General features: G+C 36.8%; 1 protein-coding gene across 5 annotated transcripts in view; it reads left to right on the forward strand.

Annotated features, from left to right (window-relative positions):
* Positions 1–19161, forward strand: part of LOC140526994 (utrophin-like) — a 262618-nt gene that overhangs the window by 135155 nt on the left and 108302 nt on the right. For all 5 annotated transcript variants that reach the window (XM_072643607.1, XM_072643609.1, XM_072643608.1 and 2 more), the window contains 4 exons: positions 3305–3573; positions 9457–9606; positions 12101–12179; positions 14933–14993. In XM_072643607.1, the coding sequence (XP_072499708.1) occupies positions 3305–3573; positions 9457–9606; positions 12101–12179; positions 14933–14993 (559 nt within the window). The remainder of the gene's footprint in view (positions 1–3304; positions 3574–9456; positions 9607–12100; positions 12180–14932; positions 14994–19161) is intronic.

Below are 19161 nucleotides of genomic sequence, written 5' to 3' on the forward strand. Positions count from 1 at the left end.
ACTTCCTACTTGTGTGACCTAACTCAGGACACTTAATCTTTTCAAGTCTCATGGTCGTCATGTATAAAATGGGAATGCTAACATTTCAAGAATCTGTATTTGAGAATTGCTGAGATAGTACAACGAAATCGTGTATGTGGAGCATTTTATAATTATGAAGCACAATGTAAATGCAAGAAGTTATTATCATTACTTCTATTGAAGAGATAAAGACAGGGACTCCTCCTCATGGTCATCAGTTTGTTATTTCTTACCTGGTGCCTAGGTTTTGCTGTGCCCATTTGCTACTAGGTATGACTTAGGCAATAAACATCCCTAATATGAATATGTTTAGATCTACAATTTTTTGGAAAATCCAGAATGAAGCAAAAGTTGTTTTGTTTTTACTCAAAAGATTGTAATTATAATAAGGATCTGATTTTGATAGATGCTAAGGGTATTAAAATGCCTTTAAAGCAGCAAGAATCCCATTGTGGAAGAGGGCGGCAACTATATTAACTAACCATTTACAATGAAGTTGGGTAATGACCCCAAATGACCCAGAGAGCACCTTAATAGCTAACAAAAAACCATCCTATATTGATGAAAAATTAAAATGAACATAGGAAGACTAATTTGCACAAATGGAAAGGTATGGTTTACTTAGGAAACCTATCTTTTAACTTATTGTTGTTCAAGGCTGAAAATTGGAAATGAAATGTAAATTACTAACATTTTATTCACCTGTATGCAATTATCAGTGATTATTATAATAAGGACTATGTTGTATGTGTATGTTTTTTAATTTCATCTAATTCTATAAGCAAAAGTACATAGAATAATAGTTTTAAGGTTAGAAGGACTCTGGAAGGGACCCTAAGAACATCTAATTATCCTTATTTTATAGATGAGGAAACTGAACCCTAGAAAAACTCAGCGACTTCCCCAAGGGCTTCTGGGTAACAAATGGTACTTTGGGGATCTGGATCCGTGTTGTTTGGCCGTAGACTTTTTTTTCCTAGTCTACACGTTTGGATTTTGACCCCTTTGTACTTCAGAGACCTTTAGCTATGGTGACTTTGAATTAATCCAACTATGGCAGCTCAGAACAAAAAGGGGGGTGGGATTCTGTCTGAAATTCTGGGGTAGAAAGGGGTGTCCTTGGATGACTTTTTGTTAATACCTATTATTATAGTTTAGACTCTGCCCACCCGGGGATGCCAAAAACTTTTGTGGCTTCATGATATATTGTGATGGAACTGTCTCAAAGAATTCCGAGTCAGACCACCTGTAATCCAAGTATAGGCATTTATTGAGATTGATGCCTCTCATGAAGTGGGTTAAGTTGCAAGAGGAACCAGTAATTTAAGAGAAAGCAAGATGGATTTTTATAGGGTAAAGATGCAATTACACAACGGAGATAATGAATATTAAAAAGGCAGAAAGAGTTTGTTAAGGGATTAGGCAATAGGGGAGGGGTCCCAGTCACAGTGGAACTGCGCATGCAAATACCCACAATATATACAGAAAATCCATTTGGGGGGGCATTGTATGTATAATAATGATACTATAATAAACCTCCCTATGTCATAAGTTCACTCAGGGTCAGCTCTTTACTATTACTGTGCAGGTATCTACTTAGGGAAGGTCCCTTCTGTTGTTCTGGGGTCTACATCCTACTTGGGCGTCCTGGTGGTGCTGCTTTCTGATTGGCTGAGTATTGTGGTCCTGTCTGGGACTAGATGGATGTGGTTGTGGTTGAGCGCGTGAATATACCTACTGTTTCTGTGGGAAATGTAAAGAATGGATCTAGGGGCATTGGCTAGCTGGAGGGAGTGGCTGGGATCCCATCCCATGTACACACCTGCTGTTTCTATGAGAAATGTGAGCTCATGGATGCGCACCTGTTGTTCTAGTGAGCAGTAAGACATATATGAGGAAGTTAGGACATTGAGCTGGGGGATGGGGGAGCAGTTTGTGAGAGGCTAGGTAGGAGCAGTGGCCCTGCTTTTCAGTGGGGCCTATAAGGAAGTTAGAATATTGGAACTGGGGGCAGCTTTATTAGGATTCCATCAGCTACCTTGTTTACTTCCTGCTTGGAAGACTTCTATAACATAATGGAAAGAATGATGTTTTATGGTGGACTACAGAAAATAGCCCACAATGGGTTGTTGAACTGGGGGTAGATGCCAGAAATGCCATTTAAGTTTTGGAACTCTCTCTGTAGGGAAGGAACAGATCAGAAATGATCTGGGACACAGTATCTTGAAATTTTCTGCTAAATTTTCTGAAGAAAAAATTCTCGTTTGTTTTTTTGATAGTTTCCTCCATGTTTTTCTGCCATTTTAGGAAGATAAATTTTACTTTTTTCCTTTGGTTGTTATGGGTATTAGCAATTTAAATTTAGTTTAGAAGAGGTGCCATTTTTCATGGGTTGTTCTGTGATACTTAAAAGTTTGCAGGACAGGTTTGAATTACTGAATATTGAAATATTTCCATGGGTGCCCTTGTTACATTTAAATAATTGTAATAGTAATAATAACAATTCTATAATGTGTTAATGTTTTCAAAGTGCTTCACATATTGTATCTTTTTTGATCATCACAATTTCTCTAGGAGATACAGATTAATAAAAATACAAATAAAATAACCTGAGATAGGCTTTTGAATTCATTTTCAGCATCTAAATATTTTTATTCAGGGTATTAAACCTCTGAGGTCATGGTAGACTGCCCAGAAGTTAATGATCCGAGTCGCACTGTGGTATTCTCACACTAAGGACTCTTCTTAGTTTGCTCCAGAGTTCCACTTAGAAGAAGAAGTATTAAGAAGATTCTTTTTGCATTTACCAATTGTTCCTGTCCCTCTAAGAAAGCAGGTGGCCTTTGAAGGTTGATGTCAGTCATTTCTATTTCAGCAGCTTCTTCTTAGAGATCATTTCATCTGTTCCCCTCATACTCACATGAAAGAGAAATTAGACTTGTTCTTCTTGGCTGTTGGAAGCCAATAGGTACAAGGGGCAGAAAGGCAAATTTCCATTTGATAGAAGGAAAACTTTCATTAACTGCTAAAGGTGTTCATAGATGAACTAGACTTAAGAGGCTGTGAGTTCCTCCTTGCTTGTTATGAGACAAAAGCTGAATTAGCGCTTATTGTTCCTGAGGGCTTTTGTTTTTTTAGGACTTCTTTTAAACTATCAAGGATCTCTGTTTCTCATTTCAACTCTGAGGTTCTGACTCCCAGAGCTATGTATTAGGGTAAGTCAGTCCAACCCATTAGCATTATCCCTCCCAGTGTAATTCACAACTACTCTTTCTTGTTTTAGAATCAACTCCTGACGAAAAAGCCCAAAGGACTGCGAAAATCATTCGCCAACAGATTTCAGAAGTGAAAGAGAAATGGGAGAACCTCAAAGCAGCCATTAAAGATTGGCAGACCCGAATCGACAAAGCACTCCAGGATATGAACGTTCTGCGAGGAGCCATGGATGATTTAGATGCCGCCCTCACAGATGCCGAAGGGATAAGAAACCACTGGAGACCTGTACGAGATATAAATATTGACTTTTTGACGGATGTCATGGAAAATGTCAGAGTAAGTGCCTCCGTGTACTATAGTAATCTAGATCCTATTGTCTTTCCTCACTTTTACTTCCAGTCTAATTGGGTGTGATCTTTTGACTTTATTAGAAAAAAAATTTAGGGCTATCTTTGAAAAGTTGGTGTTCGATTTGGGGTATGGAATTTCCTGTTGCCCCTGGCGTGTTGGGCAATTGGGTGGCATATTGGATATGGAGCAGTGGACTTAGAAGACTTACTAGCTGTATGATCCTGAGCAAGTCACTTAACCCTGTTTGCCTTAGTTCCCCATATGTAAAATGAACTGGAGAAGGAAATGGCAAACCGCTCCAATGTTTCTGCCAAGAAAATCCCAAATGGGGTCATGAAGAGTCAGACACAACTGAAACGACTGAACAACAACAATAACCAAGTTTCCTAGACTCTTTCCTTCTTAAAACATGCCCAGAGAATGTTCAGTGTAATCAAAAAGCAAACAGTGTACAAAAATGAATGAGAATTCTTCCTTCATTTCCTGGCAGAATAATGTCATCAGGGAATGATGTAGGCTCTAAAATCTTGGGAAAATTGTACAAATGCCAAGTAGAAATGATTTGAACCTTAATGATTTAGGACAAACATTAGGAATTCCAAGAAAATACCTAAAATAACCAATAAAAAAGGAGTGAAATTTGCAGCAGTACAGTACAAATAGTACAAAAGGGATAGAATTTAGAATGAATATGACTTTTATTTTGGAGTAAGGTCTCTACAATTAGGCTTTTTCCATTTCCACGTTCTTACTTTCATTGTGTTGAGTAGTTGAATAGAAAAGAGAAGAGAGAAGGTCTAATGACCCTGAGTGTATTTCTTCATTGGGGAGAAAAAGGTATATCTAAGGCAGCTCCTTGGGGAGCTAAACTGTTTTGGATCACTCCTCCCTAAAACAATTCAAATCATGTAATCGCAATATGTGTATGTTTGCACATTTATAGTGTGTAACAATGTGTAGCATTTATAATACTTATTTGTAGATTATATACATGTCCTGCTCTATTATGTATATTACAAAGCTTACTCAAAAATATAAATTAAAAATACATGTGAAAAAGAAAAATGAAATAATATTTGATCCTACAGTTGAGCCATTAGGTAAGCAAGAGTAAGGGTGTAACACAATCAAATCTACCTTTAGGAAAATCCCTTTGACAGCTGTGAAGAAGATGGATTAGAGTGGGGAGAGACTTGAGACAGGAATACTAATTAGAAGGTTATTGCAATAGTCTCGATTAGAGGTGATACAGACCTAAACTAAAGTGGTGGTTCTATGGGTGGGGGCAATTGTGAGAAATAGTTATAATAACTAGCATTTACGTAATGATGTAAGGTTTGCAAGCATCTTTGCAAGTATTATCTCAGTTGAATCTCACAACAATTCTGGGAAGTGGGTGCTATTATTATCTCCATTTCACAGAGGAGGTATCCTCATTTTACAGATATCACTACAGCTCCAACAGATGATAGTTAAGTGGCTTGGCCAGCTAGTATAGGTGTCTGAGGCTGGATTTGAACTCAGGTCTTCCTGACTCTGGGTCCAGAGCTCTATCTACAGTATGACCTAGGAGATAGAACTGATAAGATATTGATGTGAGTTGAAGTAAAGTGAGGAGTCAAAGTGACAGTGAGTTTGAAGAAATCTGAATAACTGGAAGGTTTGTGATTACTTCAACAGTAGTAGGAATGTTTGGTAAAAGAGTTAGATTTTGAAGGAAACATAGATCGCTGTTTTTGTGATGGTATAGTGAGCCATCTTTTGTCTCAGCTCTTACTTAGCCCTTCGTCACTGAATCGGCATGGCCTCAGACAAACTGAGACCTTGGAAAGGCCTAATTTAGAATGGCCAAGGTCACCCACTGCATACTGTGCCATGGCCATTCATCTTGACCTTTGTCTTGCCCCTGGATTTCAATGACTCTGGAGGAAAGAGTGACCTTGTACAGCTGTGCCTCACTTATATCCATTTCACGTACAAGTCAAGACATCACCCTCATGATATCATCAGAACAAAGGATGGACAACAGTGATGTAATGATATTTCTGAATAAGACTGTAAGTCATCCATTCCTACTTATCTCCTACCCTGCCACGTCCCAATGAAAAGGAGGGAGTCACTTGTTAGTGTAGTGCAGAATCCAGTTTCTAAAAGGTGCCATCAGATGATGAGAAAAGGAGAGGTAGTTAGATTGGAATTTCCTTAATGGCACCTGCAAAACTGCTTTGAGAGTAGCTAGTGGTTAGTATGGTATAGGCAGGGGTGAGGAACCTGCCGTCGCAAGGTCTTCTAGGTCCTTGGTTGTGGCCTTTTGACTGAATCTAAGTTTTATAGAACAAATCCTTTGGTTAAGGGCATTAATTCGACAAAGTTTGGGGATCAGTCAAAAAGCTGCACTTGAGGTCCTAGAGGGCCACATGTAGCCTTAAGGCTGCAAATTCCCCACTTGTGGAATATGTTATAACTTCCCAGAGGCTGACACTCAGCCTAGAGGGAAAGGTTGGAAAGTTAAGTAGCTTGTTTCCCAGAGAGAGTAGACAGAGTAATAATGTTGAGTGATAAAGACAAGTGTGACTGTTTCCACCGGCTGTCTCAGTGAAGGTGGGTATACTACCTGTTTTGCAGCCTTCTAATTGGCTAGTCATCTTTCCCCAACTCTAACCCTGAGCTGACAGGACAATTTTCCAAAAGACTATTCACTACCCCCTGTTTTTGTTTTGGAAGTTTTCTATTTTAAGGCATGCAAAAAATTCTCCTAGAGTCACTTGACATATAGTCTGCGTAGTAGGCAGTTGTGGTGTAGGGTAAGTGAGAGTGGTATGATTTAGGAGCCACCAGAAAAAGCTTCTCTGCTTTGACCCTCTAAATGGTACTTGGAATTCCTGTATTGACTGCAGATTTGATTTGTAGTATTAAGTTCACTATTAGAAGCATAAATGTTTCTTGGGAGAGAGGATGTGTACATAATTAGCCATTAATAATTTACCTCATATTAGGTTATTGGATTAGCTAAGTAGGGGCTGAAACCAAGGCTATCCAAGTTTTAATTAAGTTGAAAGAAGTCAGTAAAGGTCCAGGAGACTAACTGACAGGCCTGGAGAGATAAAACCCAGTCAGTGAGAGCATAGGAGTGGTTAATCTTCTGGTCCTGAGTATTTCCAAACTTAATGCTACACTGGTCTTGGATAACAAAAATTTGGTTCATTACTGAGCCCTAAGTTAATGCCTCATTAACTTGTTGGAACCGTCTTGAGTTTTGTTTGTCTGACACAGTCTCTGAGAAATGAGGGTTGCTTGCACTCAAAAATGAGACACTTTGAGTAGAACTTTAGTGTAGGAAATGTAGACATCTAGTGCTTTGCTTTTTCCTCTTATCATCCCTGTATGATTAGGAGGGTAAGCTTAGCTTATTTGGAAACCCTGATTCACTTTCAGAATAGTCCCATTCTCAAGGCCCAAAACACTTTCTTAGGTTGTTATGTCCAAAAATTGAAACCAGATTTAGAATTTTGACATTTTTCTAGAATTTCACCAGATCCTTAGCTTAAAAAAAAAAATACAAACTGACAACTAACTAGTTATATTTGAGGAAGTATATTTTAAGTTTGTGAGATTATTATTGCAGGAGATAGTTCTACTTTTTTTCCAAAGTTAATAAAATCCCTATTAAATTTTCTTCCATAAATGTGAACCTTTGCTAATACAAGCCATCATATATGTATATCTGTTATCCAAAGATCTTTAGAGATTTCCTTCATCTACTGTCAGAAATGCTGTGCTGGGAAAGGGAGTCTCCAGGAAGGAGGAGAGTTACTTGTTATATGGAAAAGGGAATCTTCATCTCCTTTTGAAGAGTTTTATGCTTGCTTTTGTATACCTACCTCCAAGAGCTTCTTTTTAGTGCTTGACATTTAAGCAAGTTCTAAACAAGCTGTTGGGAACAGCTCTTTGTTCTGGTATTGTGAAGCCATTTGTCATATCTTGATGGCATTTTTGTAGAGAAGAATAAAAGTCTATTAACTTTTCATTGCCATTAAACACACATGCAAGCACACACAGACGACTGGCATCCCAGGAAGTGAGTGGCAGTCTATAGGCAGACATGAAAACCAAAATGCTCCCCTAGCCAGGAGTAGTCCATTCTTCTAATGCTACTGATCACAGAGGATTTCAGGAGAAACTGGGATAATTGAATTCCCCAGAAAGACTCCATTTTTCCAGTGACTTTTGACTTATTTTAATAATATTTAGCAACAGTATGTGTCTCAACTAGCAATTGCTTTTATCTGCTTGCATTTACAGAATGGTTTGATGCATCTTTTCAATTAAAATAAAACATCTTTAATTTTTAAAGTAATGCTTTTATTGGGTTTAATTGAAATTAGGTTTCTTTAGAAATTTTAATTGAATAATTTTAATGTATGTCATGTTGATTTCCCTTGAAAATCATATGTTTGGCATGTTCTTACTTCCAGAAAAAAATGTTGAAATTTTTCTTTAACTGAGTTTTTAAACAAAATAGTTTAGGGATAAAGAAGTCATTTTTATTAAATGATCTGTCACTGACTCCCATAGACTTAAATGATCTTTAAATATATTTTTCATTTTTTCCCCAGCATTAGTCTGCCTGCAGTATACATCGATTACCATGAAACTATCAGAGCTATTAAAGTAATTCTCTTAATAATTCATTAGCTACTCATGGATGCTCCAGCAAGAATTTTGGAGCATCCATTTTGAAATATGTTTCTAGTGACAACTAGGTGAAATTGCTCTTTGCCTTTCTCCACGAAGTTCTGATACTTCTGTATTTAAAGGAGAAAATATCTATTCATGTGAAAATTTTTGTGCTGCTCATAGAATCCTGCTAGTAATCAAGCAGATAAATGTAAGATTGTTATTAATTATAAAGTATCATGTATAATGCAGGAAGTGTTCCCTACTTAAATATGGGTTACAGTCTAGAAGCTTAATTATAAGTTATTTCTTTGCAATTTAGAACACATTTTCCCGTAATAGCAATGACATCAATAATAATTGGTTTCCCATACTAAGCCACAAAAATCTATTTAACCTACCAGCTAGTTGAAGTGCTATTTGTTATCAATTCAGGTAGTAGAAAAAAGTAGAATTACAGTAATATAAATTTTGTATTTTGTTCACTGAAGCATATTCTGTCCCCCAGATGGAAACACTCTCTCATCTTCCTATAATCCAATAGCACTTATTACAGTTCTGCCTTAGGATTATTTTTATCCTTTTCTTCTATTAGATTGTAAACCTTTTGAAGACAGTAGTTCATCTTTATTCAGTCAGTAAATATTTGTTAAGCCCCTACTATGTGCTTGGCACTTTGCTAAGTGCTAAGTATATATAAAAAAGGCAAAAGGCAGTGCCCTGTCCTCAAGGAGCTCAAAATACAATACTCCATAGTGCCCTGCATGGTACTGTGTTCGTAGTTGGTATTAAGAAATATTTGACACATTAAATTAAGGATAATTGGACCTAATTAGAAAACAGTGTAGATGTAAGTAGAAGCTCTGGTGAAGTAAAACTCTTTTGAAATAGTACTCTTGTGCTTGAAAAATAAGAAGATGAATGAAGCACAGAATGGATATGATCAAGAGGTGTTCAAGATAGAATCTGATCAAAGTTTTATTTTGAATATGTTCTATAGCTTCAGTCATTGAACTAGCAGCCCCATCAACCACAGGGTTATATTGATAAGTCCTTTTTTTTCAAGTTCATCACTGCAGCATTTTTTCTCTCATAATGGTCTTTGCCCTTTTCTGAGGAAATCGAGATGGGGTATTACTTTTCATTATGTTCTTTTCAGGTGGTCTTAATCTTTTTTTCCTTTTATTCCAGAACTTTAAAGAAGAAGAGATTGAACCAATTGTCCTAAAAATTCAAACAATGAATGATTTATCCAGTCAGCTGTCTTCTCATGACTTCCGTCCATCTGCAAACCTGTATCAGGAGCAGGGAGATCTTAAAAAGCGCTGGAAATATTTACGGGTATGACTTCATTCCTTTTCCTTTTGGAGAAATATTCCTGGGATTTTTCCCCCTTCTCCCTTTTTGCTCCAAATATTTTTTTTCCTTTTTCCATTTTTTTTTTTAGCCAATTGTCCTGGTTAATAATTTCACCGTGAAATAAAATGAGAGCTCTATCAAGTTAACAAATGTTCATGAGGCCTCTGCTATTCAGTGTTAGATGCTGAGGATGCAAAGAAAGGTAGAAAAAAGTTCTTGCCCATAGGGAACTCACAATCTTTTAGGGGAAACAACATTCAAATATACATACGTAAGTTACACATGTAACACATGTGTATATTTTATAGCTATATCTAAAAATACATATACACGCATACATATACCTACATGATAAATTGTAGGTAATGTCAAAGGGAAAGTGTCAGCCTTATGGGGTCCAATAAAGGCTTCTTTTGGAATATGGGAATTTATCTGAGATTTGAGGGAAGCCAGGAGGTCATGCAGAGTCAAGGAAGTAGAGAATTCTAGACAGGGTTAACATGGTTAAAAAGCCCAGATTCAGGTGGTTGAGAACCCTATGCATAGTGTAGGAACACTCTGGAGTATGTGGAAAGGAGTAAGTATAAGACTGGAAAGGTAGGAGGGGGCCAGGTTATAAAGTGCTTTTTAGTGTCTTGAGCTGTAACCTCACATAAGTAGTTAATTTATCTTGTGTTAATAGGGCTTTAATTTTTGATGCTTAATTAACATGATATTTTAGTAAATTACAAATAAGTCAGATGACAATAATGGAAACATTTGAAAGCTGAAACGTTTCCATTATAAGAGGTCATGAAGAAATAATTTTTCCTACATTGTTCCTACCTTTTTTTTGCAGAAATAGACATTCTGCTGTCTTCACCTTGTTTTATTTCTGCCTCACCATTTGTGCATTTTGATCAAAGAACCTATTTTTCCCTAACCACCCTGATCCCATTCTTGCTCCTGGCTCTGGCCTTTCTGATTCCTTTCTTTTGATACCTCTTTTTTCAATTCTACATTGTTTTACCTTAGTAAATATTAAGGAAAAATTTCTTTATGGCTTCTTATTAAGAAAATAAATCTGTGTATACACCACAAAGCTAAAGAATGTTGCCACCCAGTATTCATTTGTGGGGTGACTGCCTCATTTCCAGTGGGTAAGAAGTAGCAGAAATAAACAAGATTTTCCAAAACCCTGCATGATGGCTCAGGTGGAGTACTGGAGGCAGGAGGATTATTTGTGTCACACTATCTCTTAAGGCTTAGAATTGTAACTAAATGAAATTTAAAAATTGGTGTTTCCAAAGAAAAATGTTTTTTGGATTTTTTGATTTGATAATATTGACAGTTAGGATGCATATGTGCAGATGTTCTTACCTAGTTGACAGTTTTTTGCAGCATATGACACTCAATTTGGACTGAAATGATTTGGCGTAGGAAGGCACAGTATGTAAGTTGCCACCTGTGCTTTCTTTGTGAATAATCACAGAAAACAAAATTTATCTTTATTTCTAATTCTTATTTGTTTTCATTGGAAGACATTCTTATAATCCAGTTTGATTTACTTCCCATTTTGTTTCTATTGCCTTTCATCTTCAAAGATAAGGAATTAGAATATGTAATTTTTGAAAGAGAATGCATATTCTGTCTCCCTTGTCTCTAATATTGGTAAACTACAGAGCTCAGGTGTTAACTGCTGGGTGGATAGTAGAGAGAAATCTGACCTGGGAGGCAAAATTGTTAATGCTACAGAAACAACCTTTTTTGTTTGTTTCTCTGATTATAATTAATAGTGTGTGAAACAATCTTTTTTCTGTGTTTGTTTCTCTTGATTATAATTAATAGTGTGTAGATGGTATCGAAACATGGTATAATTTAATTAGCCCTCGAGGATGAAGCTTGACCCATCAAAATTCAGAGAAACACATGTTCTCAGATGTTTGCCTCTTCGAAAGGCAGCTGTGAAACTGACGATCTAAATGTGACCAGCTGAGTATAGATGTAGACAAAGATAAGAAATTCTCTTGATGAGAGAATTGTTTACCTCTGACTTTTCACTTGCTTCCAGGATCTATGATGAGGTGGAAAGCACAACTGATAAACACGCAGGAGACCTGGCTTTTAAGCTTAGCTCTGTCAGTAACTAGCAGTCCACCTGCTGGTGAGTTACATAATTTCTCTAGGCTGTAGCTTCTTCATTTGTAAAAATGAGGGAGCTGAACTACATACCCTGTAAAGTCCTCTGCTGGTCCACAATCGTAGAATTACTCCAGCTTTCACTAACTTTCTTGTTTCCTTCTTTTAAGGGTCACTTATCCATTCTATTACCCATGTAAATTCAGAGACAGTGTGTAGAACCATCCAGGTTTCCTATATTGTCATGTTTAAATCTGAGATTATGATTATAGTTTGAATTCTTTTTCCTTGGAATAAAGAGAATTCTGTTTCAAAACTCAATTTGTTTTGTTTTGTTTTTTTCCATGGATTCATATAGATTTCAGCACAAGACCGCCTTGTGGAACTTATGGATGCCCAAAGAAATCTTGTGAAATATTCTCAGCGTTTTCTCGCTTGTAAGTAATAATAAAGATGCTTGAACTCATAGTTCTTATTATTAAATTTAGCTTTTTGTTTTCTTTCACTCAGAAATTCTTTTTTCTGTAGATACTTAAATCCTTAATAAAAGAGTTAATGCTTAAGGGATCCAGTATAGAACAAAATAATTAACTTGCCTTTCTTTTTCAATATTTTTCAATTATAGCCTAAATTCTACCTTTTTCTGCAGCTTACATAGTTCCCATAATTATGACTTCCTTTATTTGAATTTTCCCTAGTTTGTAGATCTTAGTAAATTATTAGTTGATCATTAGTAAATTACATTATAATACATTAAGGTTAATAATTTTCTGCTTGTATTCTTTTACCATCACCTTCTGTCATCTGCAGTTGGAGCTCATCTAGCGTATATGAGGATTATTACATTTGTTGTTCACCTGTGTACCAAGATAATTTTCTAAATTTACTCTTGTTAATCTTGGTGGAGAAAATCATATTGCTAGATTTTGTTGTAATTAGTTTGAATTTTCACTGAGTGTTTCCATAATCTCAAAGTACCCTGATATTTAAATAAAATTTAATAATATTCCAAAATTGAATGCATTTTATAATTAAAAAAATAATAGACTAACGTGTATCAGCATTGGGGTTAAGGTTCTGTTTTAGAAAATTATTTATCAACTTGAATGAGACTCTAACCTTTGATCCAGCTATCATTTGTGAAAACATAAAGCAAACCTAGATTCAGGAGGAATGAGGGAATGAGATTATGAAATTCATATTTCTTTGTGAAAATTCAGCTCATCACCTTTTAATATTTGAAAGTAGAGATACTAATGGAGACTGAGGTTAAGTCATTCAGACAAATAATTAAAGTGGAAAAAGGAGCATAAATAGGACCTTAATTAATGTACTAATTGACTTGAGTCATGGATTATGTAAAATAAATAAATAAAAACCCATTTGATTAGGCTTTAGAATTAATACTAACCTTTTAATCCTGTGCCAAAAGAAATCAGTTGACTGGCCCCATGAGTAATTTTATATACTATATGAAATATAGTATATTTTGCTTGAGTTCTGTCCCCTTTTTGGTTTATTTTTCATAGTGAGGTTAATTTCTAATGAAGGGAATTGTTACTGTGCTGATTAGAGACAAATATTTATAATATAGAGGTCAGAAAAATTTGGTGGCCATTGTAGGAGTATCATTGGTAAGAGTGTGTTTCAAGTATCAGATGGAAATTTAATAAAATGGTGTTTTCCGGACAGTATTTAACTATCACTTGTAATCTCTTTCCTCCTTAAAATTACTTGAAATACACAGGTACACAACATATTCTCAGAACCAGGCTAAGTAAAGCAATACTCAATTATATACTTCAAAAAAATCTGCCAGATTTCAGACTAATATTTTTGTTCAGTCAGTCACTCTTTGTGTTTGACTCTTCATGAGTCCATGGACTATTTTATTCTAATGGGGTTTTTCTGGCAAAGATTTTGGAATGGTTTGCCATTTCCTTCTCCAGTGGAACACCTTTTTTTTTTCCTTCAGAGCTCTTTACTGTGTCTTGGTTGGCATAGCCTGAGCCCCTCTGCCAAAACAAAGCAGTGGTCCAGGAGGAATTTTTTTAGGCAAATGGGTTTAGTGACTTACCCAGGGTTACACAGCTAGTAAGTGTCTGAGGCTGGATTTGGACTTAGGCCTTCCTGTCTCCAGGACCAGTACTCTATGTACTTTGCTACATAGCTGCCCCTCAGATGAATAAACCATAATATAAGTTGTGATGTTATAGTTTCTTGATATTTCATCTAAAACTGTTTTGCAACTTTATAGAGCTAATTAATTGCCCTAGTTTTCAATGACCACCCAGGTAATTTCTGTGTATTTTAATTTTTACTTTTCAGTTTAATATTTTAGTATTTCTAAGATCTGTAATTTCATTAGTATGAGTACTCTGATGAGTATTCAATATACCTTGCTAGAACTCAGTAAATGGTTTTCAAGAGTTTTTGTGGCCAAAAGGACCCACAAAACATCACTCTTTTGCCTGCTACCTAATGATCTTCCTTGCACTTAGTTAGACTAGTCTTCTGAGGATAGACAGAGGGCTGGCACATCACTGGGGGAATACTCAGTGCTTTGACTTGAGGTCACAGCTTACAAGCACAGCCTTGAACCCAGAGTCATCTCCCCACCATGATGGGACATTAGAGTAGGACCTTAGTGGTTTTCAGTTTTCCACATAATGGAATTAGTCAAATGCTCCCTATGCTGCATTATCCCTGATCACCTTAAGGTCATATATAGTTAAATAAACAATATAGACAGCCTGAAAAATTAGAGCACAAAAATCTGTCACTTTTTACTACCTCGATACATTTCACAAAAACATAGTTGGCTTTAATTTCCTCATTACCTTGCATATGCTGGGGAAACATGTTTCATCATAATTTCTAAAAACATACACCACCACACATTTTTTAATGGTGGAAACCAGAAATTTTTTTTCAGTCTTCTTTCAGCTAGTTATATCATGTCTGCCCCTCTGGAGGTAGCAAAGAATGAATATTTTATTTTTTTCTTTGCCTGAAATAAATCTTTGACACTGTAACATTGCATCATGGTTTAATGTAGCTGATTTTACAATTAGAGACCTGCAAGTGAATTAGAGCCCTTCATATTTGATATAAAAACCAAATTCAGTTGCTTTGAATTATGTACAGTTTTTAGGATGAATGTTTATAATGTCTTCCTTTGTTTCCACAGTTTCAGTCGAGTCTCCATGGGAGAGGTCTGTTTCACAAACCACAGCACCATACTATGTCAAGTAAGTTGCCTTTGGCTCTCATTAATGATACTGAGAAAATAGCACCACAGAACAAGTGTTGATCTGTATTTATAGAGTAAGTTCCCTCATCAGGGGTTGCCTGTGCCAATGAAATCACATCTTTGGACCATAAATGTGCAGGGAAATGGACCAGTGATGAGATGAGAGCCAGTATGGCTAAAATTAGACTTGCCTTCAAGTCAAGAAAAATTTTGTTATGCTATGCTTCTAATTCCTAATGGCTAAACCATTGAATGTAAGGGCAGGGGCTCTTTGATATTTTGGTACCTTGGACAGAGCTTTCAAGGGAGCATACCATGAGTAAAGACTTGCTGATTGATTCCTTGGGTGGTCACAGGCTAGTCATTTTACCTTTCAGTGCCTCAGGCATCTCTGTAAATCTATTGAGTTAGAGATAAGTTGTTGATTTCCATTACTGCAGAGAATTTCCCTGCACAGAAGAAATTCTATTTCTTACCTCTCTAGTGTCCCTTCTCTCCCCCAATTTTTTTTCCTAAGGTTTGTTAGGTGCTAACAATACAAACATGAGCATCATCACAGACTCCTCCCTCAAGGCACTTACAGTCTGGAGAGGGGATTGAGGGGGTCATAATATGTATGCAAATAAGGAGAATATTTCAGGCCTGTCCAAGATGCTATTTCCACCTTTCTTCCCTCCACCCTTCACTCTTATCACCTTCCATCCTGTCTGAATATATGTTCATATACATTGTTTTGCCTTCCCTTGAGAATATGAGATCCTTGAGGGCAACAGCCATTTTTTGCCCCTTTTTTGCATCCCTAGTGCCTGGCACATAGGAAATGCTTGTTGACTGACTGTTTAGAATGTGACAGGAGCAAGGGAGAAATTAAGGTAGAATGTAATTTGTACAAATGTTTTTCTTCTTCAGTCCAAGACTGAGTCTGCTGGGAGTTTGATGAAGAATGAGAAAGGGGAATGCTTTGTCTCTGATTGTCCAAATACTGTTTATTGATCAGCCAGTCAGTCATTGAGCATTTATTGAAAACTAACTATATACCAGGCATTATGCCAAACCCTAGGAATACAAAAGGTGGGGGAGGGGAATCATAATCCCTGTCCTGGAGGAGTTCCCATTCTGACCTACTCTATGTAGTCATTGTTAGCTTCCTTTATATAAAATCAGATATTTTATACCTGTAGCTCCTCCTTATTGGGATATGTTACCAGGCTCAGTCTCCTTAGGAAAATAGCAAGAGGGACTAAAAAAGTAATTCTCCCTTTAACAATCTCAGCTAACCTAAGAGTTCTGATCATAGCAAGTGGGTATTTCTCAAAAATATTCATAGTATTGATAATGCAGGCAAAGGAGTCATGCGGTTGTTATCAAAGAAGGAAGCTAACAATGGCTACATATCGCAGGTCGCAATGGAGGTTGTCGATGTCAGGCTACTGTAAATACTATTCAGATGCTAAAATGTGTAGAAATCCAATATTGGAACAGATCATCCATAACAAAATGTCATAGTACAGTGGTATGAGCACTAGTTCTGAAGCTGGAAGACTAGGTTCTACTGCCACCTTTGACACTTGCTTGCTAGCTATATGACCTTGAGTGAATTATTTAACTTTTCTGGGCCTCAGTTCCCTCATCTGTAATAAGAGATTTGACTATGTGACCTCAGAGAACCCTTCCATCTTTAAGGCAATGATCGTATGTATTGATCAGTGAAAGACAAAGTTAATTGGCCTCAGAAAGGTATTTGAGAGACTCTTTAACCCCTTCTCACCCTCCAAGTGGAGTTGCTGAATAGAATCTTTATGACTGCTCTAGCTCAATGAGGAGTGCCTGCCCGCTAGAAGTATCTACATGTATCTCATATATATCTGTATGCAGTTGTTTGTACGTTGTCTCCCCCATTAGAGGGCAAACTCCTTAAAGACTGGGATCATGTTTTGTGTTTCTTTCTATCCCCACTACTTAGCCTACTGCTTCGTGCTTGGCAAACAGTAGATGCTTAATAAATGCTTGTAGACTTTACAAACAGAGCGTGTAGTAAGAGCTTTTGGATTAGATGAAAGTGATGCACGTGAAAGGATTCAAGGATTTGGTCTTGGAACTTTGATGTGGTTTTTCTGTGAAGTGGTCTGTAAGTCTTTATTGAGAGATATTTAAAAGAGTAAACTGGACTGTAATGATGGGCAGATAGGAAAGAAATTGTCTTTTGAAAGAAGGTGAGCACTTTGGGGCCATTATGGTCATATTAGAGTGCAGCACAGATTCCAAAAATAAGCAGTCTTAGCGGACCAGTCTGGTTTGTGGGAAGCTGGGATAAGGGAACCATTTCCAATGCAGTTTCTATTTGTGAGAAATATTAAAGCCAGAAGGGCTTTAGAAACTCATCTTACCAATGAGTGATGAGACATGCCCAAGGGTATACAGGTGCCAAGTGGCAGGGTCAGAATTCAAAGCCAGATTTTCTGATTCAAAAATCTATTTTTTTCTCCAATGCGTCATACTGGCCTTGATACACTGATGCCCAAAACAGTTTAAGACATTTTGAATGTGAATTGCTTGCTTTCTTTTAAGTTAATAGCATCAGATCTATTACATCACAACTATTTCTGCTTTTAGTTGAATTGAAGACATGTCTATTAAGTACCTTCTTTGTATAAACCACTATGCTGGGCTCCAAGGATATAAAGTCAGAAAAATGTGACCTACAGGCCTCCTTCTCAAATAACTTGTAACCTAATAGGCATAAAATGGCATGTAAACAAATAATGGTACATGCCAGTGTGATGAGTAGGGGGACATAGGACCAGCCAAGCTACTATAAAAAATTAGAAGTGGAAGGGATCCCTTTCTCCTGGAGTGGTGAGAGAACGTTTCCTGGCACAGAGGGCATTCAATTTGGACTTTGAAGGAAGGGAAAGATTTTTATGAGAGTAGAGGCCAGAAACTTCATTGTAGGAACAAGGGCTGTGTGAGTAAAACCTAACTACAGTATGACATTGAACAATAATAACAACACAACATATGTGTAGCACTTGCTATCTGCCAGGCATTGTAAATATAGCACTTCTCACAAACATGGAAGATCTGTCACAGGAGAGATGAAATGTTTTTCACCTGAAAAACAGGAGAAGATAGATATTTTCAAGAGAAAAACTCTTGTTTTCCAGTTTTTAGTCAGATTCTTTATTCCAGCAATATACTGACATTTAAAAAAATCTATTGAAAGATATCCTTTTCTTGTTCAGTGAGCATATTTAAGAATGTTCTCCCTTGACAAACGTTTGCTAATTATAATGTGCCTACTAGTTTTTTTGTTGTTTTTTTTGTTGTTGGATTTTTTTTTTTTTTGGCAAATTCCAGTTCTTTGCATGTTCTGTTTGTTAGTATGTGTACCGAATACTGTCTCTTAGGAGAGACAGAGTTCATAAATGAGTGATGTAGAGATTGAAGGAGTAGGGAGGAAGACAGGTCCTGAGACTTCAGCTCAGCAGTGACAATGACCTCTTTGTATATAGGGGCAGCTTTTAATATCCTAACTCTGAAAAAGTGTCTTAGGAGGTGTTGGGAGCTAATGAGATTGAAGGGCTTTAATAAACAGAATTTATGCTTCTGTATGAGTGGTGTCTCTGTCAACTAGCCTGTTCTTATTATAGCCACAATCTTATGGTGCTTTTGATAATATTTTGTGACTTAATGTTTTCACAAATTTAATCTCATCCTATTCTCACAGCAACCCTGTACGGAAAGCCTGGGCAATTATCACCACCCCCATTGGCAGCTAGGTGTTGCAGTGGATAGAGCCTGGAGTTAGGAAGACTCATCTTCCTGAGTTTGAATATGACCTCAGACACTTAGCAGCTGTGTGACCCTGGGCAAGTCATTTACCCTATGTTTGCCTCAACTTTAAAATGGGAATAATAACAGGACCTACCTCCCAGGTTTTTTGTGAAGATCAAATATTATTTAAGTATTTAGTTAGCACAGTGTCTGACACATAGTAGGCACTATATACTCATTCATAACTCTTCCATTTGAAGATAAGGAAACTGAGGCTCAGAGAAGTCTAACAGCATACCTAAGCATACACAGCTTTAGTCTGGTAGAGCTTGTACTCACACTTTATATGCCTTTGGCATAGTTTTGTAAATGTTCCCAGTGGTAACAATTGC

This window comes from Notamacropus eugenii, chromosome 2 (assembly GCF_028372415.1).
Source record: "Notamacropus eugenii isolate mMacEug1 chromosome 2, mMacEug1.pri_v2, whole genome shotgun sequence".
Classification (NCBI taxonomy): domain Eukaryota; kingdom Metazoa; phylum Chordata; class Mammalia; order Diprotodontia; family Macropodidae; genus Notamacropus; species Notamacropus eugenii.